The sequence below is a fragment of the Psammomys obesus genome, unplaced genomic scaffold, assembly GCF_907164565.1.
Source record: "Psammomys obesus unplaced genomic scaffold, mPsaObe1.curated_primary_1811, whole genome shotgun sequence".
Taxonomy (NCBI): domain Eukaryota; kingdom Metazoa; phylum Chordata; class Mammalia; order Rodentia; family Muridae; genus Psammomys; species Psammomys obesus.
This window is the reverse complement of record NW_026596149.1, coordinates 7,928,231-7,955,682: the sequence shown is the minus strand read 5'-3', so window position 1 is coordinate 7,955,682 and position 27,452 is coordinate 7,928,231. Positions and strand designations below refer to the sequence as shown.

General features: G+C 40.9%; 1 protein-coding gene across 1 annotated transcript in view; it reads right to left on the bottom strand.

The window, feature by feature from the left end:
• Window positions 1-27,452, bottom strand: part of Rsu1 (Ras suppressor protein 1) — a 171,268-nt gene that overhangs the window by 97,912 nt on the left and 45,904 nt on the right. Inside the window, exons 5-7 of the mRNA XM_055593690.1 lie at window positions 23,805-23,923; window positions 21,874-21,956; window positions 21,489-21,603 (exon numbers count right to left, since the gene is read on the bottom strand). Coding sequence (XP_055449665.1) covers window positions 21,489-21,603; window positions 21,874-21,956; window positions 23,805-23,923 — 317 coding nt within the window. The remainder of the gene's footprint in view (window positions 1-21,488; window positions 21,604-21,873; window positions 21,957-23,804; window positions 23,924-27,452) is intronic.

Below are 27,452 nucleotides of genomic sequence, written 5' to 3'. Positions count from 1 at the left end.
ATACACCTTAACATCAAGGAAAGATACCACCTCAGGGTAAAACTTTTTCTACATACATGGACCTAAGAAGCAATTTTAATAACTGAAAAATAAACTCTGAACCAAAAGTAATCAGAAGAAATAGAGAAGGACACTACATACCCATCAATTAAAAAGAGATCCATCAAAAAGGCACTGTAATTCTTAACATGTATGCACCAAACAAAAGGGCACCGAAGTTCATTAAATAATCATGACTACAACCCAAACCACACACTGAGCCTCACACACTGACAGTGGGAGACCTCAACACCCCCCTACTCTCTCCAGCAGGCAGAACATACAGACTAAAAACAACTCAAAGTTTCCCTACACCTAATAAAGAGCCTATCTCCAGTAAAAAAAAAAAAAAAAAAAATAGCATTCTCTAAGGAAACAAACTACTCTGAAAGGTAGGCTGCATGTCTAGCTCTCAATGACCAACAAAAAATAAACTCAATGGCATCTTTAAAGGTTCTTTGTTTCATTATGTCATGTTGGGTTTTTTGTTGTTGTTCATTTTCATTTCCTTTTTAAAAAAATTATCGTCTAAAAATTTATATAAATATATATATTATATATATATATTTTTTATATATATAATTTTATATATATATAAAATTACATTCCTGAGTGTGCAAAGCAGTGGGTCTCTGCATCTATATCTGTTTCTCATGGCTTTTCTTGGGCTCTTTCCCTTCTATTTATTAGTTTTGTCCTATTTCAATGTGTTTTTGTTCTATCTTATTTTATTATTATTTTACTTTATTATTCTCTAGAAGGCTGTTTGTTTCTAAGGAGAGACAGAAAGAGGGTAGATAGGGATGGAAGGGGATATGTGGAGGAACTAGGAGGAGTAGAAGGAGGGGGAACCATAATCAGAATATATATATATGAGACTAAAATCTATATTGAATAAAAGGGAAAGAGGACATGGGCCTATCTAGTATGTATTAGAAGGGCAAATAGAAAAACTTCCTGGGCCGTAGCAGATAGGGGAAATCAAAGTACACTATTTACACTGAAAAGCACACTATTCACACTGAAAAGCACACTATTCACACTGAAAAGCACTATTTTAAATACTGCAGCACTAATAAATGCATGCAAGCAACAATATATATCATACTAGGTGGAGTGACTTGGCCTGAGGGAACACAGTGGATGAGAATCTGACTTCCATTATTCTTTCCAGAATGTTCACCTGTGGGTACCATTTAAGTGGGCCAGAAAGAAAAGGGTACAGTCAGATATAAAGACTAACCATTTTAATTATAAAATATCCACTATTATTTCTTCATCCTGCAGATAAAAAATTTCCTCAAAAGTAATGCTGTCACTTAAAGTCCTTAACCTGTGTATATTTTTTAAAGAATGACTGTGCCCTTTGAAAAGAAATAGCTTTGCCTTTAGGGGGAGGCCACATTGGCCCCCAATTACACAGAGAACAAAGAGCGCCTAACTACAGTTCAATGAAGCATTCACGCAGGAGCCCTGGTGGCAGTTCTCAGTCACTTCTTGATGACAAATGATAATATTAAGCTCATACTTGGAGACAGCAAACAATAATTCTCCATTCGCTGATATTAAAAACCTATAAGGGAACATAAAGCTAGCCCCATACCATAATTTACCCCTTCTAGTCAAAGCTCTTCTTTGTGATAACTGAAGTCGAAGAATGAGAGGTTCCAGGGACACTGGCAGGTGTCAGGGTTAAGGCAAGCCAGTCAAGAGAGGAGCCAGCTAGAAGATGAACCCACGGCAACAGAGGACAAAACACCAGGTGGAGAGGGTAAAAACAGCTGACTTCAATTGCTCTAAAAAAATGTATTATCTATAGGTTTTAGTTTGCTGTGCTTTTTAAAAAGAATAAGGTTTATCCTAATATAACTTTTAAGTGATACAATCAAATGGAATAATGAGTTATCTATATCTTTCTTCCACAATTGAGATAGGAGGGACTTAATAATAGGTCATTTAGACAAAAAAAAAAAAAAAAAAAACAAATGGTAACCTTCCCATTACCAAAAACTGTAATAAGCAGTAGATGAATGGAAAGAAATCTAGAACACAATGAGGAAAAACACTAGCTGTGTCATCCAGCTTCTTGGTGTTCAAACACAATACAGACCGTAGTAAGTGTAATGAAGGCCTCTCAAATGAGCCTTGGTAGAAGCCCTAAGATTTAACATGTCAAGCTTCCTGGAAGGCACGAAGAACAGTGAGCATCTCCAGAGAAGCACTGTGTGTGTTAGAAACAACTCGTTGCTAGAGAAAGAAGTAACAAACACAGAAAGGGCATGTAGGGGTCCCATGGCAGCATACCAACATTCTCTAACTTTACTACTAGTCCCCAAACAGAGAATGTATGAAAAGTGACGGGCCTGTTGCTTAAGCAACTATGTCATCGAGATGAAAACCGGAGCCAGTAAATAGATAGCTCATATCATGGGAGCAATGAAAATGAATGAAATACAGCCTTAGGCAACAATGTGGCTAGATCTTGAGCTATAACGCCAAATGAAAGAAGACAGAATGCATGCAGGATGACTTGTTTTTATATGAAATTCAAAACTAGCAAAATCAAAAAGTAATACTAAAAAGATAAGGTAGAAATTACACATATGCAGAAAGGAAGGCTTTTCCAATGACTGCTAGAATTCCACAAGGTACTTTGGAGGCTCTGAAAGTAGCCTATTTATTGAACTGTGTCATTATTGCTTGCATCTTCACATAGCAATAATTCCTTTGTAACCTTACGGGTACTGTGCTTTTGTGTGTGTGTGTGTGTGTGTGTGTGTGCATATGTGTGAAGAAAAAAAGGGAAAGAATGAACATATGCACAGGCATTATTACATATATGGATGAGAATAAATACCTATGGATATTGGATTTAAAAGTGCAAGCTACCATGAAGTGGACAAATCAGGATGGCTTCTAATATTGCTTTAGCAAAATTCACAGTGACACAAGATTTTTATACCCAGATAAATTATCTAGCAAATAAACAACGAACAAACATTCTCCAATGTTACTCATCGCCTCTTTCTGTGTCTTCCAAAATTCATGTTGAAACTCAGCCACCAATTAATAGTATTTAGAGGTGAGGCCTTAGGCAGGTGACTCAAAAGTGAAAGTGGAGTCCCTGCAAATAGGATTGTATGCCTTCATAATGAGGTCTGATGGAGGGATCCTTCCCATTTACTCTTCTGATGCCAGCAAAGTGAAGACATAATAGACTGGCCCACTTGATGCAGCAGTAAGTCACCATCTTGGAATCGGGGAGCAGCTGTCACCAGACAGAGCTTTGATCATGGACTTCTTTGGCTCCATTGCTGTGAAAATGAACCTGTTCTTTAACTTACCCAGTCTCAGGTATTTTGTAATAGCAGCACAGAGTAGACTGTGGTATCAAATAGACAGAAGCACAGAATACATAAGAAGAGCCAATTTATATGAAACTCCTACTGGACAACTAAGTCTAACCAACTAAACAACATACGAAAAGACCTATGACTCTATTTTGGAAAATACAATTTGAAATGAAATTGTAATTCAACATTCTAGAAGTCCGTTTTTAATGTTTTGGGACTGTTAATGTGCTAATTTTCTTGGCCAAGTAGTAAAATTTTAGAAATTTGTTCATTTGGTTTTCCTTTATTAAATTTAAGTAGAATTTACTAAATTAAATAATTTATTGGTTTAAATAATGTCTACCACCTGATCATCCTTTGCCTGGACATTTATTAAGTATTAATCAGCAAAATATCAGTAACGGTTATTTGGGGTGATAGGATATTGAGTGAACCATTTTTAGCTTTCTGAATTATTTATATCTATAAAATAACATACATTCTTTTTATGATAGTAATACAGTATTTTTCCAAATTGACTTAGTGAGTTCAAAACTGAATGGTCTTTCTGCCCCCTTACTTTCACATCGCATGAGTTTTGCTATACTCACTGCAAGCAGTTAATGGGGTGCTGAGGGAGAAAGGGTTCTAGTAAATAACTCCCACTGGTGCTCATGCAAAAGTATGAAACATATTTAAACATAGTTAAACTTACTGGGCCAAAAGGAAAATAATACCTAAGAAGGAAAGAACCTGTTTAGGAGGTCTCAGTGAGAGAAGAGGAAGGGGGAGAAGGGATGAGAGAGAATAATGGGGTAGAAATTCCCAGAACTTGATGTGAGTTTTGCATGTGTGTGCCTGAAATTTTCAAACAAATAAAAATAAAACAAATTTTATTTTTTTTTGCCCCTTTCCGCCCTACTCTGTCAACAACAACAACAACAAACTCAGACAAACGAACAAAACCCCTAACATATGTAATGTGGAAAAAGGAACCCTCTTCTGCTATGTCTGTATCCAGTGGAGGAAGCAAACCAAAGTTTCAAAGGAAGTCAGATTCCCTGATGACTGAACAAGATCTACCAGGCAGAAAGGGGTTGTGTGCAACCGGCCTTACAAACAAGATGACACACTCTGGTGCCTGAGGTGGTTTCCCTGTTAGCAAACCAGCACTTTGAACTCCACAATGTTTTCTCTACACTGCATCCCCAATTAATGAGGAAGGTGTTTCAAGCCGCTAATTAACAGACTCTCCTACAACACAGTGCTTTCTCGGAGACCCCAACCAGGCAAGGAGCACCTGGCCCCTCTCCTCTCACCTGCAATGACAGCTGTCTAGAATTGAGATTCCATTCACCTGGACAGAAAGTGAAGCCGTTCCACATGGATGCACAGTTTAATATAATTATTTGGCCCTAATTTTCCGGATGGAGGTAAATAAATATATATCCACCCAAAGCATATTATTCACCTTTTCTGCCAAACTGAAAATCACTATCTTTCTTTCTCTGAGGTTAAAAAAAAAAAAAAAAAAAAAAAAAAAAGTGTTTTGGGCTAGTTGAAGTTCAAACACAAAGCAGCAGAAATTCCTTTTTGCTTGGCAACAGCACAGCTGTTCGGGGGTAGATCACAGCTATGCACAGGTAAGCACCATGAATCATATGAGGAACCAGTAGCACTAGAACATCTATCACCCAAGGCCAGCAGTTTGAGCCTAAATTCCAGGAGACCCTAAGGGAGCATTTTCACATCCCTCACTCTGGCTCCAGCCTTGGGAACCCACCCTGAAACCTCCCATGGAGCCGTGAGTAAACAGTAAAGTTGTCACTTAAATAAGAATTTAAGACAGAATTCAAGACACTCCTAGCCAAACGGCGTCGTGCTAATTACTTCTACTTTTAGATGACAAGTCGTGCTATTTAAACAACCACATTTTGCTGCAAGACAGCCTTCAGGAACAGGTACCAAGGCAACCAGGCTGCTGCTGGGCTGTGGGGAGCTGTGGGGAGCCGTGGGGAGCCGTAGGGAGCCGTGGGGGCTGGGGAAGGAAGGACGTACTGATAAGGATCCAAATCACCACCGCAAACTCAAAAAACTATCCAAAAGAAAACGAAGAACTGGATGTCGTTCAGCACCCATCCGGCGTCTGTGCCAGGAAGGAAATAACTTAGGGCTGCCGGTCTCTAACCAATTTCACATTTCAGAACTGCACGGAAGGAAGAGTCAAAGCTGCTCAGAGATGGTTTGAAAGCGATTTCTGTGGTTGACATTTTGGTGATATTTCTGGACATGACATCTTCGGTTGATGACTTAGGTAGAGAATATGGAGCTAGTAATCCCTGTAACCTACTCCTGTAGGAAAAGCTAAATGCATGACATTGCTGCTGTCAAAATACGTCACCATGGACTCATATGTCAAAATAATTTTGTGTCAAAAGCTATTAATCATAATATGAATATATAGAATGAGGGAAGCAAGCAATATAAATTTCATTTCTTCCCAATATGAATAATAAAAATCTGTCACATGTACACTTACATTCTGAATCAAACCCAGAACCAAATCTCAGCAGAAATATGATCCTGAAGTAAACAGAGCCCTGCAGAGTCCAGCCTGCTGGAGTAGAGGATGAGGCATGGACCTACTGTGTGGGGAAAGCCATCAGCAAACATTATGCTGCTGAGGTGAGGCAATTGACTTGAGCTCGGGGCACTGACTTGTGAACTCACCTCCAGAACTGTGAGAAAATTAACTAGTTCCCCCACACCCCGCTGAACTCAGACAGTCTTCTGCAGCAGCAAACATAAACTGATACAGCAAGAGTACATCAAAAGAACCCCCCCCCCCCCGTCAAAAACAAAACAAAACAAAAAAAACTTGCTCTGGGAGCCTTGCTACATGGGCTCTGCAAAGAATCCCAATGCCCTCTTCAATGCCGCCTTCCATTTATGAAGCTGCTCCAAGCTCTAAGGAATCATTGACAAAATCTATGCTAGCTGTTCCCTCGTGTTACAAAAAGTGGAGTAAAATGAATTTATTTTTACCTTGGCACAGAAAGTATGCAAATACACATGTTTTCACTTTTACAGGAGGCTATAAAACATTATTAGTGATATTACAACACCTGAGATATACTTCCAAATTTGTCTCCTGTTACACTTCAATTTTGCTTGCCAGTGGCTACTTTACTGTTGGTGTTCTCGGAAGAGAAAAGTTAGGAAGATGATTCAGTGGTACAGGTAATATGTTCACAAAAGCATGGGCATGTGAGCTCCGAGCCCCAGAACCATGGAAAAGCTGGTAACCTAGGGCTGGACAAATGTAGACAAGTGAATCCCTCCATTCTGGAAGTCAGTTTAGATGAACCATTGAGCTGCAGGTCCAGTGAGAGACTCTATCTCTAAATTGTCAGGTGGAGAGCATAGAGCTTCAATCAACATTGCTCTCTGGTCACCACACAAACACGGGCACCTGCACGCACACAGGTACACACATGCACATGAAAAACAGACATATACACAGAGAGAGACAGCAGACAGGCAGGCCTTTGGGAGAAGGAAGGGGGTGGGCTAATGGATTTAGTCCTTATGCCGGCTACCGACACAAAGCGGTAGGTAGTGGGAAATGAGTGCCAGGCAGCAGAGAAGAGCTAGATGCACGGCAGCTATCTCTTAATAACTCCCTTTCCTGGCCAGAATGCCCAGAAAGAATGTTTGTAAGGCACTGGGTGCAGTTATTCACACCTGCAATCCCAACCTTCAGAAGGCTGAGACAGGAGGCTTAGAGGTAGATGTTAGCTGGGGCTACAGGCTGACTATCATGGCTTGGGCTACATGGTAATCACTAGGGCCATCCAGCAGGACCTTGTCTCAAAAGCAACAGTAAAAATAAACAAAAAGATAGGAAACCTTTGGGATAATCAAAACATAAGGGTGAAGGATTCTATAAAGGCTTAAAATAGGATTTGGGTGAGTAAAAGCTTCTTCCTTCTTACTTTAGGGCATTAACACATTTTTTATGTCAAACACGCTTTACAAAAATAGCTCCAATAAGCCCATCCTCTCCTCAACAGCACATGCTCTGCTTATTGGGTCTGAGTTTAACTGTGAGCCAAAGTTAACTGGGTTTAACTTTGGCCAAGAGGTCACTAGAAATGTGAATTAAGAAAAAACATGGACAAAACCTGGTTATGTAGATAGATAGATAGATAGATAGATAGATAGATAGATAGATAGATAGATAGATAAACAAATAGCTTGTTCACATGAAATATAACTTGTGACATCTTCTGAAGGAACCACTACATGAGCAGGGCTCAAGGAACCCTGAGAAGGAAGAGGAACAAAGTGGAAAAAAAAAATAACTGAAACAAGCATGGCGCCTTCATCAACAGCAATGTAAGTGCATGTAAGTGCACGGATGCACAAGTGAGATCCTAGAGCTTACATTTTAGTTTCTGCTGCTGGATAACACAACACCATGGGCTGGACAACTTATAACGAAGATAAGTGCTTTTTGTCACCACTCTGCAAGCTGGAAAGGCCCATATCAAGACGTGGGTGTGGAGCCTTCTCGCTTCATCGCGTGGCAGAGTGCGCTGCACAGTGACAGAGCAAGGATGCTGCCGCTGCCTCTTCTTTTCCTCCCTCCTTTTTCCTTCCCTCTTCCTCCTCTTCCTTCTCTTCTCTTCTTCATAAAGCCACCAATCCCATCTCGTGACCCAGATCTACACGATCTCATCCAACCATACTTACTTCTCGTGGGCTCCTCGTCACACGCCACTAGTGTACATATGAATTGAGAGCTTTTGCTTTCCTAACTCATGAACTTTGGGGGAACTTATTCACAACCAGAGCACTCACCTGTTAATCAGGGCCCCTAGCTGACCAGATTCATGAAAGATCCAAGGCAATAACAGCAAAGACAGTGCTACCCAGTAAAACTCTAAGTGACCAAAAAAAGCTGTAGTCAACGTCATGACTAAGAACTGACAGTGGTCAATCCAACAGGCAAGAAAACATACAAATTTGTAATAAACTGATATTCAAAGAACCGTTAAAGAAGCAACAAAGACCAGAAAATTTCATTCACAGGCGTACACACACACACACACAAACACACACAAACACACACACAAACATACACACACACACACACACAGCACCACCAATACCTCCCTAGAAAGCTATAGACAGTTAATAATTGATAGGAGAAAAGGAGTCCTGTTCAGTGGTAGCTACTGGTAAATTGTTCATGCTCAAGTAAATAATCTCTCACCCCCCCCACCTATGCTCATGCAAGCAAGCCCCATCCTTTAGACACTGCTAGAAGCACATTCTCTCAGATGTCAAGTTGGCTAAGTCATTTTCTGCATCCTCTTGCAACAAATTACAGCTAGCCTAGGCTTTGGGATAGCAATTGCTTTCATTCGAGTCAGTCAACTGAAATGACCAAACAATGAACCTTTAACACTGACCATTGATCTTGCTAATTGCATGTGCCCCTACATTTGCTTCTGTGGTTTCCAGTCAGCCGGCTCTCTTAACACTGTTCCAATTACTAAATGGTCAGAACACACAAAGTGACAGATTTAGTGTTTCACCGGCAATTTATGTAACTGACAGCCAGCCAGTTGTTGTAGTGAATTGTGATTTATTTGTCTCACATTGTAGCACATAACCTTTTAAATGCAAGAGGAAAGCCAACTTCTTTTAAAGCTTAATATATGAGCATCTACCACTTTACCCTATGAACTGGATTTGAAAGAGAAGGGATCAAGGGGGTGATGTATTTCCCTTCCTGCAGCTCTCCCTTCAGCACAACGCATTCATGTACAGGAGCTCCATTCCTAACCTTCATTTGTGTAGTGCACATGAACCCATAGAAAAGTCTGGGAGGCTTACATGAGGGGCAGTAGGCTATTAGTTGGCTAAAAGAACCTAAAACAAAAAGTTAAAACAGGACTGTTAGGGAGAGAAATGTTATACCGAAGGTTCCATGGGTAATTACAGGGCACCTTAATAGTTCCCAAATTCCTCACAAAACTTCCTAAGTGGAAATGTACTCTGGCTTCATGGGTTTCTCAACAAAATTAACATCTTCTGAAAATTAACAATAATGGCTTAAGATACAGCAATAGCTCTAAGAATTAAAGAGGCTAAACAATGAATGACAGCACATCAAAGGGCATGAAGTACTGCTACAGACAGCCATCTGTAAACATGGGACAGGTGAGAACTGGCTAGGTCCTCTCCCCCAAATTTACACAAGGCCCAGTATCTCAGAATGTGTATTTGCAAACCAGGACTTTATGGAGGTGATTCATTTAAAACAATGTCCTCTGAGTGGATATTAATCCAGTCTCCATGGTATCCAGAGGAGAGGAAAACACTGGGTAGATAGAAAGGTAAAGACGCAGGGTGGAGAGGACAGAGGAAACGAACTTCCATGGGTAAAGGAAGGCGGTATGGGACAGATCCTTCCTTTACAACTCCAACATTCGGGAAGACCCAGCCCTCAGTAACAGACCTCCAACCTGCACAATGTGGAGACAGACCAGCACAACGGAACTTAGCAAGCTAATACAGTCTTAGGTTCAATGACAAAGAGATGACATCAAATGCAATTAAGACCCAGAAATTGTCCTGAGGGTTTAAGACATGAGAGGGAAATGGTTTCAAAAGATACATGTAAGCATTATGGCTAGAGATGTGCCCTGCTAAGAAACACTGCCAGTGAATGCGTGGTTGAAAATCCAACTTCTTAAAGCTAGGCTGAACAGGTACAGCCAGGTCATTGTTCTCCAATGGGCAGGTATCAAAATGAGTCTCGGTTTCCGCATCTAGGCTCAATGTGTAAAGCTAGACAAAAATGCCATTAAGTGCGTCTAGATATCAGAAAAGATATCTAGGACTAGGCCCATAAGAAGAGGGAGATGCATTAGGGAAATCCCATCTTCATCATTGCTTTCTCCCACACACGTTTCTAGGTAGTTAAGCCTAAAGTGAGAAATCAAACACGATGGAAGAGCGGACTTGAAAGAACAGAAATCACAATGTGTCTCTAGAGGAAGCAGGAAGAAAGGAGCTGGGGAAAAAAAGCCACAGAAGGATTTCCACGAGTCACTGAGCAAACAACACTGACATCTAGTACAAGTGTCCTCAAATCTACAAAAGCAAAATGAAAAGCGCCGGGGGGGTGGGAGGGGGCAACTCCAGAGAGATGTAACTGAACCATTACCAGAGTTTGCAGAGAATCAGCCACCATGTCCAGATCATCCTGAACGCAGAAACCTCACTGTAAATATAGCCATGTGCAGGAAGTCTGGGGAATGGGGTAAATCTAGTATGCATAATCAAGCATTAGAAACATGAAGTAAAGCCAGACAATCATGCTGTAAGTGCTTCAAGATCAGGAATGCTGCAGCTCAGGACTGGACCCATCAGAAGAGGGAGGCACATCAGGGAAATCCCATCTTTATCTTTGTTTCCTCCTGCAGACATTTCTAGGTAGTTAGGCTACCTAGTACACCTAGTATCTAGTACCTAGTACACCTAGACCAAACTTTCTACTGCAATAGTAGCCTTAAAAGAATGAAGTTGCTTCCAAGTAAAGTAACTCCTCCCTGGCAAAATGCCGCCTGCAAAAGAAGACAGCAGAGTCCATGTTCTCAGCGTCACACTGTTCAGGACCGAGGATGGAGCTCGGACCATAGTGTGCTTGCCAGGCACGCAGAAAGCCCTGGAATCGACCCCAGTGCCACACAGACTGGGTTCAGAGGTGCAGTCCTTCCAGCCCAGCAACAGGGAGAGGGAAGCAGGAAGATCACAAGTCCAAACATCCTTGTCTACGTAGGAAGTTTGAGAAGAGCTACATGCGACCCTGCTTAATAAATTAATTTAATTAAAAACAGATGGACACACATATATGTTGTCTACTAGACAGACTACTAGTAGACTGCAAAACAGATCAATCAACACATTTTAAGGGTTAAAAAGATATAGGCTAGAAATTCTGCAACACTGAAAGTCTGAAATAAAAAAACACTCAGAAATAGACAAAATCTAGAAAATTCTTAATTTTGAAATAACTTAAAAGGTAAAAGAAGGAATCAAAAGGGGAAGTAGAAACTATTTTAAGCTAAAAGATAATGAAAATACTTAATATGTGACATACAGCTAATATAGTAACAAGGGAAATGTTTATATTTCTAAATGCTTATTTTAGAAGAGGCATCAAAAAAAGAAATATAATTTCTCATCCAGAGCTAAAAACAAACAACAAACAAATGAATCAAACTGAAGCAAAAGTAAAAAGGAAATTAGCAAAAAGTCAAAATTTGAGCAAAGAAACTCAAACTTTCAAAGGTTTTTATTATCAGAAAGAAAAAAAATGCTTCATTTACTAAAGTTCCCCAAAATCAGCAGACATAAAAACACTTCCTATACAGAAACTAGTATGAAAAAGAAGATTGGATATGGCTGTCCAAGGAGGTTATAATGAGGCCTAGTGTAAGCCCAGGCTTTCTCAAAGCATCGCAGGCCAGTGCCTCCAGTGCATCCTGGACTGGTCACTGTAGGAAACTAGAACTATGTTGAACACATGAACAGTTACAGAAAGGTCTACAAAAACGTAATCTTAAAAGCTGATCTGTGGCGCTGGAGAGATGGCTGAGAGGTTAAAGGCACTGGCTGTCCTTCTAAAGGTCTTGAGTTCAATTCCCAGCAACCACATGGTGCCACAGAACCATCTGTAATGAGGTCTGGTATCCTCTTCTGGTGTGCAGGCACACATGCAGGCAGAACATTGTATAAATAATAAATAAATCTTTTTTTAAAATATTTTTTTTTAAAGCTGATCTGTGATGAGTCATGACTAAGAGGAGTTTGGGCCTCATTACTAGATCCTTGGTGTTGACAAGATAAAGAAAAAAAAAAACAGGCCATCCCCATTCTACTCCATTCCCAGCTCTCGTATCCCACAATGTTCACACTCTCATTTGTAATACTATATGAGGTCAAACTGAGCCTAACATGGCCTTTTTTGTTGTTGTTCGAGCTAGGAGTAAGACACAGGGGATGCCTTGAAAAGAGATGCCACATAACTATGAGACATTGTATATGTATTTGGGTTATGAGAACTGTATTTACAGATACGCCTGTGGGATAACAAAAAATTAAATCTGGGAGCTTGGTTACTGCCGGCATTTCTCCCAGGGAAAGAACACATTTAGTGTCCTATTAAATCAAAGGATGCCCACTGCAAACAGTGGCAAGCTTTCCCAGCTGGTGCTAACACAGATTGATGCACCTGTTCAATCACACCGAACCTGACGTGCCTCCTGAAATTTATACCGCACGACGGAAATGTTTGATATGACACAGCTTCCCACCCCCTTTATGGCACTAACTCACCAGGTAGAAATACAGCTCACTTAGCAGTTTTAAAAATCCATGCTTAAAGCATTTTCTGGGGGCAATGATTCACTGGAACAGAATATATAAAATGGGACTTGTTAAAAAAATATCATGGAGGAGGCTTGAGAGGGGGTCATTTTTGATTATCAACTAAAGGCCATGGGGAATCAAAAGATATGAAACATGGCTTTTTTGTGAAGTCTGGTGAAAGATATATTACCACAGGAATAACATGGAAGAGCCAGCCAGCAGTACCATCTAAGTCAAAATTCAAAGTTTGGAAAGAGAGAAAATTAAAAAAAAAAAAATCATTCCTTTTACATTCTTTTTTTTTTTCTTCAAATAAAATTAGGGAACATATTTGGGATCATTACAATCTGTCATTTAATGGGATATTATACCTCTTCACTGGCTCAATATCAACATGTTTACAAATTACTAGGAGGAATACTTACTTTTGAAATCAAGAGATCCAAACTAAAAATCAGGTCCTCTGAAAAATAAGCTACATCAATAATGTTATTTGGAGTAAATCACGGTCCACTTTGGAGTCAATCTTACAAACAGGCCAGAGCGCTCTCCTTCCAGAACACACAGAACTGAGATTATGCTTAGCAGACAACTTGGAAAATAGAGATATTTGTGTTAAAAACTAAGGTATTGTGTAATTCTATTAAGTTTTTTTTTAAAGCTTTAAGAAGTGGTTAGGCAAATTTGTACTTATACAAGTGACATGGCTTTTGGCAGAAAGAAAACCTTGCAGGGCCAGGAAAGATTGCTGAGTTGTTAGGAGCATTTATTCTTGCAGAGGACTGAGGTTAGTTCCCAACACCTGTAACTCCAGGTCCAGACGCCCTCTTCTGGCCTCTTCAGGAACCTTCACTTTTCTGCTCACACACAGACCAGTCATAGACACACATACATAAACACACACAAACACACAGAGTGAGAGAGATGTAATTAACAAATTTGAAAGAAAAATAGAAATGAACCAGCCTTTGCTGCTTGGTGGTATGTCTCTTCAGCCACATGCCAACCATTTCACAAGACTTAGCGGTAGGTCTTTTACATTATGTATCTTTGTTAATCTATAGAGCTTTTAACAAGATGTTCTTGATGTTCTTTATATAGACCAATCTATATATTGTTCTATCCTACAAAGGCATAAAGCAAAAAGGTCGTTTCTTCATCTAGTGACCTTACCACACACAGTGGCCTGGCTTCCACATGCCAGGTCCCGGCTGGATCCCTGTGTTTACTTTTCTCATGGCCAGGACAGAATACTTGAGTGAAACAACTTAAGGGAGAAGAGGTTTAATTGGGCACACAGTTCTGAATGACACGGTCTAACATGGAGGGGAGGGCATAATAGCAGAAGCAGCAATGTCTTTAGCAGCAGGAGCCTGTGGGTGCTGCTTCTCACATTGTGGCTGAGCAGAAAGCAGAAAAAGCAGGCGAGAACCAGACTGGGAAAAACCTTCATTGCCTTAGTGAGCCAATTTCACCAGCTGGCACTCATGTCCACAAACTCCCCAAACAATGCCAACAGCCAAGGGACCAAGTGCTCAAATATATGAGTCTGGGGTGGGGTGCATTTCCGATTTAAATCATAACACCTCCTTGGGTACTTGGTATAGCATTCAACCTACACAATGGTGCTCCTAGAGCAACATTCTGCTACTCACTCATCAAATGGGAAGAAGGACCCCTATTTTGCCAGGTTGTTGAGAGTTCAAGTAAAGTAATATGAATAAAAATATTGAGTGGACAGGTTTACGTACTAAATAAATATTAGTTTTCTTATGTTATTTCATGAATTCTTCATAGCAATACAGAAAAACTAACATAATTTTATAAACAAGAAAATACTTAGCACATAAATGATGTCAACATACACAGGTGCTCGGGAACTTCTAGGCTCTCTCCTCTCATCTCCTTTCTTCTCCCTTCTCCCTGGCTCATGTCAGGAAACCTCCACCCACTTACCTATGCATGTCAGCTGCTTCTGTCACTCTGACAAATACCACAGCAATAACTAAGCAAAGATAAGACTCACGGCTCTGGAAGTTCTCTGTCCGCCATGATTGGAAAGGCAAAATGGAGTTCATGGTGGTAGAAGAGGACCAGGAAGCACAGCGGTGACACAACCAGGATGACAAGTGCTGGCCCCCGTGCCCCAACTTCCACCAACCCCTCAAGAGGTGCCACAGCTTTCAAAATGGGCACGAGCCTTCTAGAGAATAAATCTAGGGTCAATCTCTACATAAACTAGATCGATTCAGCACATTTCAGAATCAAATTAAGATACTTTGTTTTTCCAAATTCCCTTTGTCAGGCTCCTCAAGAACATATATGCCTTGGTTGATTGTTTGTTTTTGCAGGCTTCCTACAGGAGCCTCAAGGCCTTAATCAGCTGTTGCCTCTTCTAATGGACATAAAGAAAATAAATAGAACAAAAGAATGCTAACGAGGGTAACACAGGAGTCACTCATAGAACCCCACGGGTGAATGCATGCCAGGTGCCCACACTGCCTTACTCTCTAGGGAGGCCTAGAACCCAAGTCAGGGAGTAACAGCATGACTTCCAACTCAAGCATGCATAGCAACAGTGGCATAAATACAGCAGGCAGGACAGAAGAATCAACATGAGTTCATTAAGGTCTCAAGGGACAATCTTGGCATTTTCTACAAGGAAGTTTAAAATTAATGAAGGGTGTCTATTAAATAGTTTTAACTATCCTCTAGACTAACCTCTGCCCATGAGCACTTGATTAACTAAATAGCTGAAGCCATCTAAGTATCTAGTAAATAACAGGATAATTATTTTTTATGATATTAAAATTACTTTTTAATCAGCACTTTAGATGACTGTGAGTCCAGCCTAAGCTATCCTGAGGCCTTATCCTGAAAAAGTTGAATTAAACATAAAAAAATAAAATAGAACTTTTACTGAAAATATATATTTTAAAAACAGCACATGTTATGTAATGTGTTCATTTTCACTTGACCAGAGACAATTAACCAATGAAGCCAGCTCTGCTAATGATTCTGGTGAACTAAAGAAAACAGTATAGATGGAAGAGGCTCAACTGATTTGGCAAATGATTCACAGATGGCTCTCCTCATCAAGGTCACCAAGGTGGAGACAGAAGGTTTAAGTGAGTTAAACTATTGTCACCTGAAATGTCTCCCTCCTGGACTTCAATCTTAAAGGCATTTGTCTCCCCAAGTTTGTAAAACAGTTCACACTACAGGCTTTCAGTGATCTCCGAGCTTCTAGGAGGGGCTTCAGTAAATATAGGTGTCAGCAAATTGGAAAGCCTATTCCAGACACGTAAAAAAAATTCATTCTTATACTTCTGTTGCTCTAGAACATTGGTACTCCATTGTTACTTAATACCTGTCATTTTGCTACTGTTATTAATTGTAATATAATCACCCCATAGGTAGGATGTCTGATATGTGACCCCAAAGGGGGTCACAACCTATAGGTTGCGAACTGTTGGGCTAGAGGTATCTGTAGAACCAGCTCACTTGGAGGAAAAGCCAGCGTTCTGACATGCTTTTCCCATTTTCCTTCTGTGGTGGTCTGAATGAGAGATATCCCCCGAGGTTTCCTGTATTTTAATATATGTAATAACTGGTGGTTCTGTTACAGGAAGTTATGAAGCTTTAGGAGGCGGAGGCTGGGTGGAAGGAGCACAACACTGTGAAACAGGTGTGAAGATTTCTAGCCTTGCCCTACTTCCTGTTTGTTCTCTGCTTCCTGTATATAGATTTGAAAAATGTGATCCCCAACCTCCTGTCCCTGCTTCTGTGCCAAGATTACCTGCCATCATGGAGTCTGTCCCTCTGGAAGGGTAAACTAAATAAGCCCTTTCTCCCTTCAGTGGCTTTTTGTCATGGTATTTTATCTCAGCAGTTAAAAAATAACTAATGCCTTCTCTTACCCATTGCCCCACTCTCAACTTTTGTTACATTTACACAACTTCTCAAGTTATTTCCCCCACAGGAGCCAGACAAGGACCTTGGCTCTGAAAGGGTCAGACTAACTTTGTAAACTATATGTCTTCTAAAGCCTATAGTTTTGAGTTTTAGGTCCAGGTTAAGCTAAAGCCTCTTAGTACCTTTCCAGAGAACGGAGGAATGTGACCCTATCTGTGAGGACAGATATAAAAAAAAAGCAAGCAAGCAATGACCTTCACTCAGCAAAAAGAACCAGACCCTTGTCTTCGAGATAGTGTTTCTTAGCAACCAACCAGATGGCCTCAGTCCTTCTTCTGAGTAGCTCCTGACCTCCAGCCAAAAGCCCGCAGCCCTCATCTTCAAAAATGAGCTAACTGCCCCCACCTTTAATTGCAGCTGAATCCACACTTGGCAGGACTGGCCAAGCTTGAGCACCTAAGACTAACCAATTATCTTACTTCATAGCTTCCTCATCCAATCCTAAATTGCCAAGACTGCAACTTCAAAATTCCCTCACTTTGTCTTTTAAAAACCCAAGGCCTTTGTCTCCCAGTGCCACTCTTTGCTGACTGGCAGGGGTGACCCCATTGCGCAATGGTTAAAATAAACCTCTTGGCGATTTTGCAATGATGAGATCTGGTCTTCTGAGTTCTCTTCATCGCTTCTAAAACTTAGGCTCCTGCTGGGCCTAACAGCTCCAGCTGCGACCTCTGTCTAGGAGGCTCCTTCCCTCCTTAACCAAATGCACTATGGCTGAAGCTTTCTCAAAATCCTTCTTCCATTACCCATCACTCTGCTAAGGCTTGATTTTTAACACCTTGTGTTATATAATCTCTACTCACCTACCTAGCTTTCTGTGTCTTTGTCTATTTGTTTCCTTCTGCTCCTTCCCTCCTACCTTTTACTGTAACCCCCTTTAGAACAACAGCTCCATATGGGGTGCTCTCTCTTATTATGCCTAGCAAATATGCAAAACAGGAGCTTAATAAATACTTGTTGACTTCTTGGGAAGGCAAGTCTCTCAGAATTAAAAAATAAACTGGCCTAAAGAAGGAAATTAATAAATTCTTGAATGAGTGAATGAATGAATGAGCAGTCCATTCCGATTTATAGCTATCACTCTAATGATATCTATTAGTTACTTTTTGCATCATGCTGAGAAGTTACTTGACAAAAACTACTTAAGGGAAAAAAGGCTTATTTTGGCTCTTGTTTTCAGAGGGGTTTCAATTCACAACAATGGCAATGGCAGTCACACGGTTATAGACTAAGAAGCAGATACAGCTGGATGGGAAGAGTGACTGAGACCGTCAGACACCCCTCCCCTCCATGGTCTAGTTCTGCCAGCAAGGCTCTACCAACTAAAGGCTTCAGAGCTTGAAATGGTATCACAAACTGGGTACTAAGTGTTCACACCATGAGCCTTGAATGATGTTTCGCATTAGAGCCATTACAGGTACATAGACTGACACAGAAGCAAGTGTTTTATTCTGTTTAGAAGCCAGAAACACGGTCTAAATGACATATGCAAGGAAAAGAAGTCACAGAATTCCAAACAAGCCCTGCTTTTCATTTTGCTGTGTTCCTTCATGTCCTTGGATCTGACAAGTCAGAACTCATCTGGATTCTTTTGAAAGGCTGAAATTCTCTCACCAATAGGTTTCCAATTACAAACTCTGGCTTTATTTGAAAGAATTTTCACAAAATCTCAGGAGCACTTACCTTGCCTATTCCAATATGTAAACAATAAATACAATAAAGAAAATCACCATACATAGGGTGAAACATACCCAAGGCAAACAAACCTTCAGCCAGAGACAGAGTGGATGAGCTGAATGAGAGAAGGGGCTTTGGATGGTCGCTAGGCATCTCATTCACAAAGCGAAGCCACTCCTACTGTGATGCTTGCTCACTGGGAGACAAGAACTGCACAGACATTGCAAGTGGCTTGGAAGGAAACAACAAAATTGCAATCCATTTTGCAAAGCCCATCTCAGGCACACTTTGCCTAGTATTCCAGCCTCACTCATAGACCAGCAAAGCCTGCCATGCAACTGGTCTTATTGTCTCAACCTTCCTCCTCACCATCTTGGTTCCGACTCAGAAGTGTGTGTCTAGGAATCTTCTTCCTGCCATATGGGTGAGCGTGGCCCCGTGGTCAGGAGTGTGAGCCTGGAGGAGAGACTGACAAGTTCAAGTACAGCCACTGTGATTCAGTAGCTGTGTCAATACGGACATGTCACCCCCCCCCCAAGCCTCAGTTTTTCCGTCTCTAAAAGGCTTGTTCACCATTATCATGACTGCATGGGAAAGTAATTATCAGAGTGCCCTGGCATCCAAGGCTTTCTCAACTATTATTATATTACCAACTAGTACGCTGCCCTTGGCTTTTAAAATAACCACCACTCAAAAACAGGTAATCCAGAGTCTTCATCTTAATTTCAGATTAGTTAACTAAGGCTTCTGGGAGTTGTTGCATATTTCAAACTAAAGTACTCACTTCAGAGGGAAAAAAGGCTACGAGGCACATTTTTTTAGGTATGGCTACCAAAAATAAAGTCATGGAAGATTCTTTTCAATTCTATTCCTAAGTAAAAAATACAAAGTACAAGTTGCTCTTAGATAGCTTAAAGGAAATATCAGAGAAATGGCATAGAATATTTACATAAAATAAAAAAGGAATATGGTATAAAATATACAGATAGGCCCATTCTGGTTCGATCTAGTAAATTATCCAAGTGAAGAACTGCTTATACTAATATTTTATATTACCACACTGCTTGAAGAACTGGAAAAGAAATTAAAGTGGAAACCAAACGCGTATTTATGTTTTCCATTTTTACTAATCACACCATCTGAAGGTACACGTCAGAAGCGCTGAGCGAGCTTCATCCTGTTACACGAGGACGTGTCTCACACATGGAGTTTTGATTCAATAGCGTGGGAGGAGGGGGGTTACTTATGTTCTGTAAAAAGTCCCCAAGTATTTCTAGTGCTAAAATCCATGGTTAACAATTACTGCCCCAAGTCTTTTTTTAAGAAGGTTTTCTCATCAGAGAAAATTTTCACTAAACAGCATCAGATAAGACCTCACACAGAGTCTTTTAAGCCTGGGCTGGCAGGAACCTGTGACTCTAATTTAGCATCTCAACTACTAGGTTTTCAAGTGTGTTCAACAACAACGACAAATTTTTTTTGGCTCCTATGATTTGTTTCTTCCGAAGCAAAACTCGACTCTTTGTGAATCAGTGAAGAAAAGGCGCCGAATTTACTCTTGAGCCCCAAAAATCATAAAATGAAGTCAATCCTCCTAACTCCGACACAGGGGCTGAAGGAGATGGAAATGTGGGGATGAGTGGCATGCATGCTGTGAAATCAAGTGTTTTTCTTTTCTTTTTAAGTGTATTCCTGTGTCTGTGTGAGGGTATGACACATGAATGAAGGCTACTGCAGAGAAGTTGGGTTTCCAGTAGCCGCAGTTACAAGTAGTTGTGAGCCATCTGACATCGGTGCTGGTTACCAAACTTGAGTCCACTAGAAGAGAAGCAATACTCTGAACTGATGGGCCATCTCTCCAGACCCCGCTCTTCTTTCACCAAACACTTTGATTCACAACTATGGATTCCAATGTGACAACCAGGAGCCACACGTGGCTATGAAACATCTGACTGTGGCCGATGGTCTCTGCGCTGCAGGGACAACACTAGACAGAAGCCAAACAGTGCAGGCGACCCTCCTAACACCTTAGTATCCAAAGCTGCCCCTTCATTAACTCATTCTTTAGGTGTTGATTCGATACCTTCTAGCAGGCGAGGCATGAAAATGCTCTTACTCTCATGGCATCTTATATTCTCATTTGTAATGGCTGGCCTTTGAAAACCACCAGTCCTATGTGTAAAATGACTTTCTCCAACAAATACTTGTTTTGTTTTGGGGGGTTTTGTTGTTGCGCTATTTTGGTGTAGAGAACCAGATAATCGAGAGTATGAGTTTAAGAAAGCCAGCCGGCTCAAAGAATAGAAGAAATGACAGGTCAGTGAACTTCCTGGTTTTACTGTGTCTGTTTAAGAAGAGTCTCACTGGGTGACCCTGGGTGGCCCTACCTCCATTTCCCAAAAGCTGGGGTTCTAAGTGTATGCCACTCATGAGATTGTTGCAGAAGGCAGTATCGCCTCAGCAGAGAAACTGTGGGTTCAGAGGTCATGAGAGAGGGTGGCCACACATCTACCTGGGGCCGCACAGGGAGCCAAAATTAGCAGAAACGGGAGCAAAGAGTTAGCAGTAAGTGCACATTTAACAATTCTCCCTGGAGATGACATCAGGGCAGAAAAACTGGAAAAAGGCATTTTCAGGTAGCTATCATAAGTACGGTTTATCTAGCTGGTGAAAAATTTCAGGGAACAACAACAATAAAAACAAACCTATGAGATAAGAATACTGCATTGATAAAAGCTATAACTAACCCAGTGAGAACCCAGGAAGCTTTCTAAGCTTGGACACTCTTACTACTAAGCTACACTACCCTGTCTTCCCCCATCAGCAATTTCTGAGATGCTGCTCCCTAAAGCTGTATCACAAAGTCAATCCATAATACCTGGGCTCTGGCCAATGACAAACGTCCTAACTTGGTCGGAACCGGATGTCTGAGGGAGTGGAGAGAAGAGAGAGGCTGGCCACAGTTGCAGTGCTCGGATAATTATGACTAAACCCAGCACTGTTGGTGAGCAACCTTACCTAGCTCTGGAGGCAGAACGGTCAGGCGGTTCCCCTGAATGTGGAGCTCCTTCAGCTGGCTCAGCTCCCCGATTTCCTTAGGCAGTGAGATCAGGTCATTATCCCTGAGGCTCAGCTAAATGTACAAAAACAGAGAGCTGTCAAAACAATTTGTCATAAAGAGGTGCTCAACAGAAACTCACACTCGCCCAGGGCCCTCTATTCCTTCAAGGCTCAATCTTTTCAATTCATTTAAAAGTGTCTGTGGCTAAACAAGAAACAGAAGCCGGAGCGCCAGTTCATTCCTGCAAAACAAACCTTACTCCTGCTCAAATTGACTTGATTGCACTCCTACGAGGGCTGCAGGAGTGAATTGATTTTCTAAGAATTTAGATAAATTACTTACTATCTGCAACTTTGTGAGCTTCCCAATATCTGGAGGCAGGATTTCAAAATCGTTGTCGCTTAGATAGAGTGCACGCAGGGTGGCTGCAAATTAAACAGCAATATATGAACAGGGTGCCTTGGAATCCAACCGTTTGAGGTCTGATCAATACCAGGGAGTCAGCTTTGATTAATAACCCTGGCTGGGTGAGAAGCCTGTGACACACCTAGGACTCACAATAATAACAAGCAGGTCAAACCCAGATTTACTGGTTGATTGTGGCGCTGCTAAGTCCAGGAAAACATCTGTATCCATGGGGACTGACACAATTAACAACTCGGACAACTGCACGAAGGGTCTGGCACGGTTTCAATGTTTTCTGAAAAGATAGCTACTTTTCTCTATTGCTTTGGATCACATTTATTATAGCTTCTGCATTTCAAGAGATGAAAGGACCACTGTGCCACCCACGTCAGAATCCATAGCAAAGGGGCTCTTTCGTCAAAAGGGATCTGCCCCAGACTAGAACTTTCTTAAACAAATAGATCAATGTTAAGAATAAATACAAAGATGAAGGCTTTCCAGAGATGGGAGCCATCTTCATAACATCATTCCCATAATTAGACTAATTCCCATTACTTTTATTTCATTGCTTTAATGATAAAACTATATGGAGACAAAGACACTTAAATGATGACATGGATTTAAGAGATTAAAGGCTTTCACAAGCAAAGTACCAAAAGTCATTTCATGTATAGATTATACAGTATGGCATGATCCCAGCCACTGAAGGCTAAAACCCTTAAACAGCTATCAACACAACAACAACAACAACAAAGCAGGTCTAATTAGATGTACTTTAAATATTTGGCTTAACAGCTATCTACTTGCATTTTAACACAGGTAAAATTGACAGAATCGTATGTTAACATACATAACAAAATAATTTTCTCTGTGGCCCAAGAAAATAATTTAGAATTGGTTTCATGTGCTTCAGAATGTCTGGTTCTGAAGGCCAGAGGGCTTTAAAAAGAGGTAAAAAGTGAAACTGCATAGGCTGGTTCGGAAGTGGCATATTTTCTAGAGCTGCATCAGGGCAAGGGGAATCACCACAGTGTGAAAGCAGATGGTCTCTATGGTGAGGCCAAGGGTATATAGATAAGACCCTGACTTTGAGTAAATGAGAAACGTGAATAAACAGACACAAAGAACATCACTAACAGGATCAGCATGAGACACTATTTCCAGATTCCGAAATCTAACCTGATACTACTCTTCCGTAAGTATTTCATGAGCTGTTGGAAAATCAGTCATCCTGATTTTTATGTATATCTATAGCAAGGAATTTGTTAAAAGATAAGCATGTGACCACCGGTGATGAACAAGATAAACAGTCCATAATGGTTATATCCTAGACTGAATCAGTCCATGGCAAGGGGAGCTCTTCAAAGACTTACATAACAGCTTAGCTGGATTTTAGGACAATTGTTAGCAGCTTCAGAATGGATACTTTTTAACAAATAATTGTCTTGAGTACCTTTGAGCAGTATATTGCAGGGAATTAATAGCAACCGGGGTAATCTTTTTCTTTCTTTTCCTTCATACACTTTAAACAGAAAATCGAGGTTCTTAGCTAAATGTGAGACTCAACATCTCACATCAACATCTCTGTTGGAAAGTTAATGCGACATTACTAAGCCCTCTTCTGCCCAGTGGTGTCAGCCAGCTACACAGCAAACATAAATACTGCTGAGAGCTGAGGAAATATTCAAAAGGACTCTGTGATGGAAAAAATATATAGGGGATATATATGGAAAAATATATATGTGTGTTGGGAAAATATATAAATGTCTAATAATTTCTCTTAAAAGCCTCAGCACTGGCAAATAAATTGTTACTCTTAGAACCAAAGTACCATGTAAAGGAGATATACAGAATTAAACATTACTCACTGAGGTAGAAGAAGTTTCCAGGAAGTGAATGTTCATTCAGGTTGTTGTAAGTCAAGTCCAGGACCTCTAAAGCCGGGAGAGAGCCGAATCCTCGAGGCAGTGTGTTCAACCTGTTCATGCTGCAGCGTGGGCAGAAGGAACAGGTGACCTGGTTCAGAGCGCAGAGTCACACAGAACACCAGAAACTGACAGTGCAAATCCAATTCAACAGGATGAAGGTCCAAAAGTATACCATGATTCTGCGCTCATTGACTGCCACTTCGTTTTTTATTTTACTCATATATTTAATTGACCAGAAGAAATTGTCACACTAATAATATATATAACATGTGGCTAGGAAATATGGCGAGAAATGCAGGAGTCACCGCATTTTGGTATTTAACATGTACCTGATCTCATGAGCATTGTCTGTGTGTATGCTGAGAATATACCAAAAATGCAAATACTCACAAATCTACTCTCTGTGCGACTTCTAAATACAGTGAATATTGTTAACTCTTGTCATTGTGGTACATAATAATCTCTTGGACTCATTCGTGAATAGCTGAAATTCCCAGTCCTCTAACATCTTCTTACTCCCCTTCCCAGACACCTGCCTCTAATCAATATCGCTTTGCTTAGATGACTTTCATATTTTACCTTGCATTGAGATCATGTAATACTAACCTCAGTTCAATAGTTTTACTCTGACAACCTATGATCCTGAAATGTATGGAAATTTTTAGTTATCACTTCCTCCAACAGGAAAACTCAAATACCACTCTACATATGAACACACAAAATACCTGTCTGAAGAGAAACTTCCTTCAGCACGTGTAAACAATGATTCAAACCATGCATTCTGGGTATTTGCTCTGTCTTATTTATCCATTCATTTTTAAGGGGGGTGGGGGTAATCAACTTTCAGCTCTACAGCTATGTACTAATGATCAGAATTACCTCAAGTTAGAATGCTGGTTGCCAGGACCTGGGGCGGTGGCAGAGGAGGGGAATGAGTTGTTTCAGGTTTGCAAGGCAATAAACTTCAGGAGACTGAATGCACAGCAGTGTGAAAATAACACTCCTGAATGATACACTATAAAAAGGTTAAGATGGTAATTATGACACATATATAAACACTTATATGTGTGTATATGTGTGCATATACATGTGATGGCTTATGTTAGTTGTCAACTAGAAACATCTGAGAAAGGCAATCCTGACTGAAGAATTGTTTCTATCAGACTGACCTATGCGCATGTCTGTGGGGACAATTTCCTCATGGCTCATTGAGGTATGAGAAGGCCCAGATATCCCTCACACAGGTGGGCCTGAGCTATCTAAAAAAGGTAGCCACATGAGTCAGAGAAAGTAAGTAAGTGGGTTTTCCCTGTGGTTTCTTCCAGTTCCTGCCTTGAGTTCCTCCCTTGATGATGACTGTAACTTGTAGTTATAGTTGCTTTTGGCTAGCATTTTATGACAACAGAGAAGCAAATTACATACATACACACAGATGTATACACACATACATATGTAAGTATGTATACACACACACACACACACACATATATATATATATATATATAAATCTAAGAGAAATTCCTGGTGTTATCATTTATCCTCCAAGACCTTTACTTTTCTTGTTATAGCCCAATTTGGGAATACTTGAAATCAGTTTAAAAACACTCTGGTGTGATTTGACAGACACTGAAAGGGAGGGGAGATTGTGACACTAAAAATCAATTCAACCATTGATCATTCTAATAACAGGTACAGTGCTGCCCATCTCTACTAACCAGGCCTCCTGACGAGTGACTGAGAAGAGGAGAAACCAAGAGAAGAGTGGATCTGTGAGTCTCAGGTAGAGGGAGACCCAGGCTGGCTGTACACAAGACAAACCGAGCTCCTAGACTCCTTCCCTCATAACAGGGTGGGTCGGCATTCCTACAGAGCCAGTCTGAGAACCACACCTAGTTCCCTAAATACCAGGTGCTTACGCTCTGAATTCCAGCTACAAACCAGGCTCACAGTCCATAACGGCGGGTATGGTCCTCCACAGTGAAGTTAGCCCCAACAGTATTACCTGCCAACTCAGAACATCCACGGCTTTTCATTTCTTGTAAATACACAATACGGTGTGCTTTAAACTTTAAAGACAGATAAAAAAAAAAAACCAACTTTCTCGTATGCAGTTCACGCCTTGCAATCGTGATAACAAATGGCAAATGCTGCGGAACTCAGAACTGGCTTGGCTGAGTGTGTCTGCTGGACTGTGACCTAACCCTGCACCTGTGGTCTCAGAAGTGCATATTTCCATTCTACCTGCTTACACCAACCAGTCCCCTGCAACGTGCTTTCCCCCTGCTTTCACAGAACTCTTCACGACATTCAAAAAGAGAAAGTCCTTTATTAAAACCCATCTTCATTCCTTTCCCAATAAACTAAAAGTTTGGTGGACAAGGCAACTTCTGTGGAGCTATGGAATTAAACACTGAATGTTTTACATAATCAATAAACTCAGAGCCAAAAACACAGACATTTCCAAAGGGCAAACATGTACCTAAGTTCATAAAGTTTGCCCTTCTGTCCTAGGATAGCCCAATGTCAAATGAACCGAGCCTGAGCTCACACTCTTCCCAAACATCTCCACCTCTAATGCCATGCTCGCTGCCCATCCCAGACACCTAGATGGTATTCCTTCCCGTCTGTAACTGTCTTGACATTTCCCTTCTACATAGTTTTTAAATTAAATCCTTCTATTTGCTCCACCGCCATGACCCAGACCACCTTGGACACAGAGGTGGCTTTCCCACTGGCCTCTTGACCTTTACCCCAACTCCTACTAACCCTCTTCACACTGAGCTTTCAGACAAAACTGCTCTCATTTCCTACCCACTACTCTGCGGGACAAATTCCTTAACCAGAAGTCAGATAACATCTGCTGTCAGAGCTCCAGTGTGTAAATCAGGGTAGGACTCCTGAGTCCCTGCCATCACTGACTTCTATCTGTTTGCTGTCAGTGTCCCCACCGGAAGTGAGCGCTTTGACAGCTGATGGCCATTACCTAAAATGGCTCCTGGTACCAAGCTGGAATTCAATAAGCACCCATCAGGGAAGCAGTGGGCATCCCCAAGTGTCTAGCTAGCCCTCATCTCACCTGACCACCACCCACCTCATATTTTGCATCCAGTCACAGCAGTGAATTGGCAGTAAAATACCCCAGAACTTGCAGGGCTTGGAAATGTGTCACTCTCTCGACCTGAGATGCCTGCTTAGTTGTCTAAGTCAGACACTCGTTCGCATGCACTGCTTGGGTTTCAGTGTTCACTCTGTGTAAAGCCTCCTGAGATGCTGTCTATAAGAAAATGTTTTCCTTGTATCTGGTTCTACTGCAGTTCCATAAGCCCCAATACAATTGTGACCCGGCCTGCCCCTTTCTTAAGGGTCACATCATGATAGTCATTTCTGATCCCCTAGCATACAGACACAGAAGAAGCACTTATATAGTCAAGAAATAAATGAATAAATTAGTGAAACAAGATGATAAGAATCACTAATGCTCTGTCCTCTAATGACATGAACCAGGTCATTTTCCTAATTTCATGTTATCCAAATACGTATGATGTGTTAATATCCTTATAATATACTTTATATACAAACATATATATT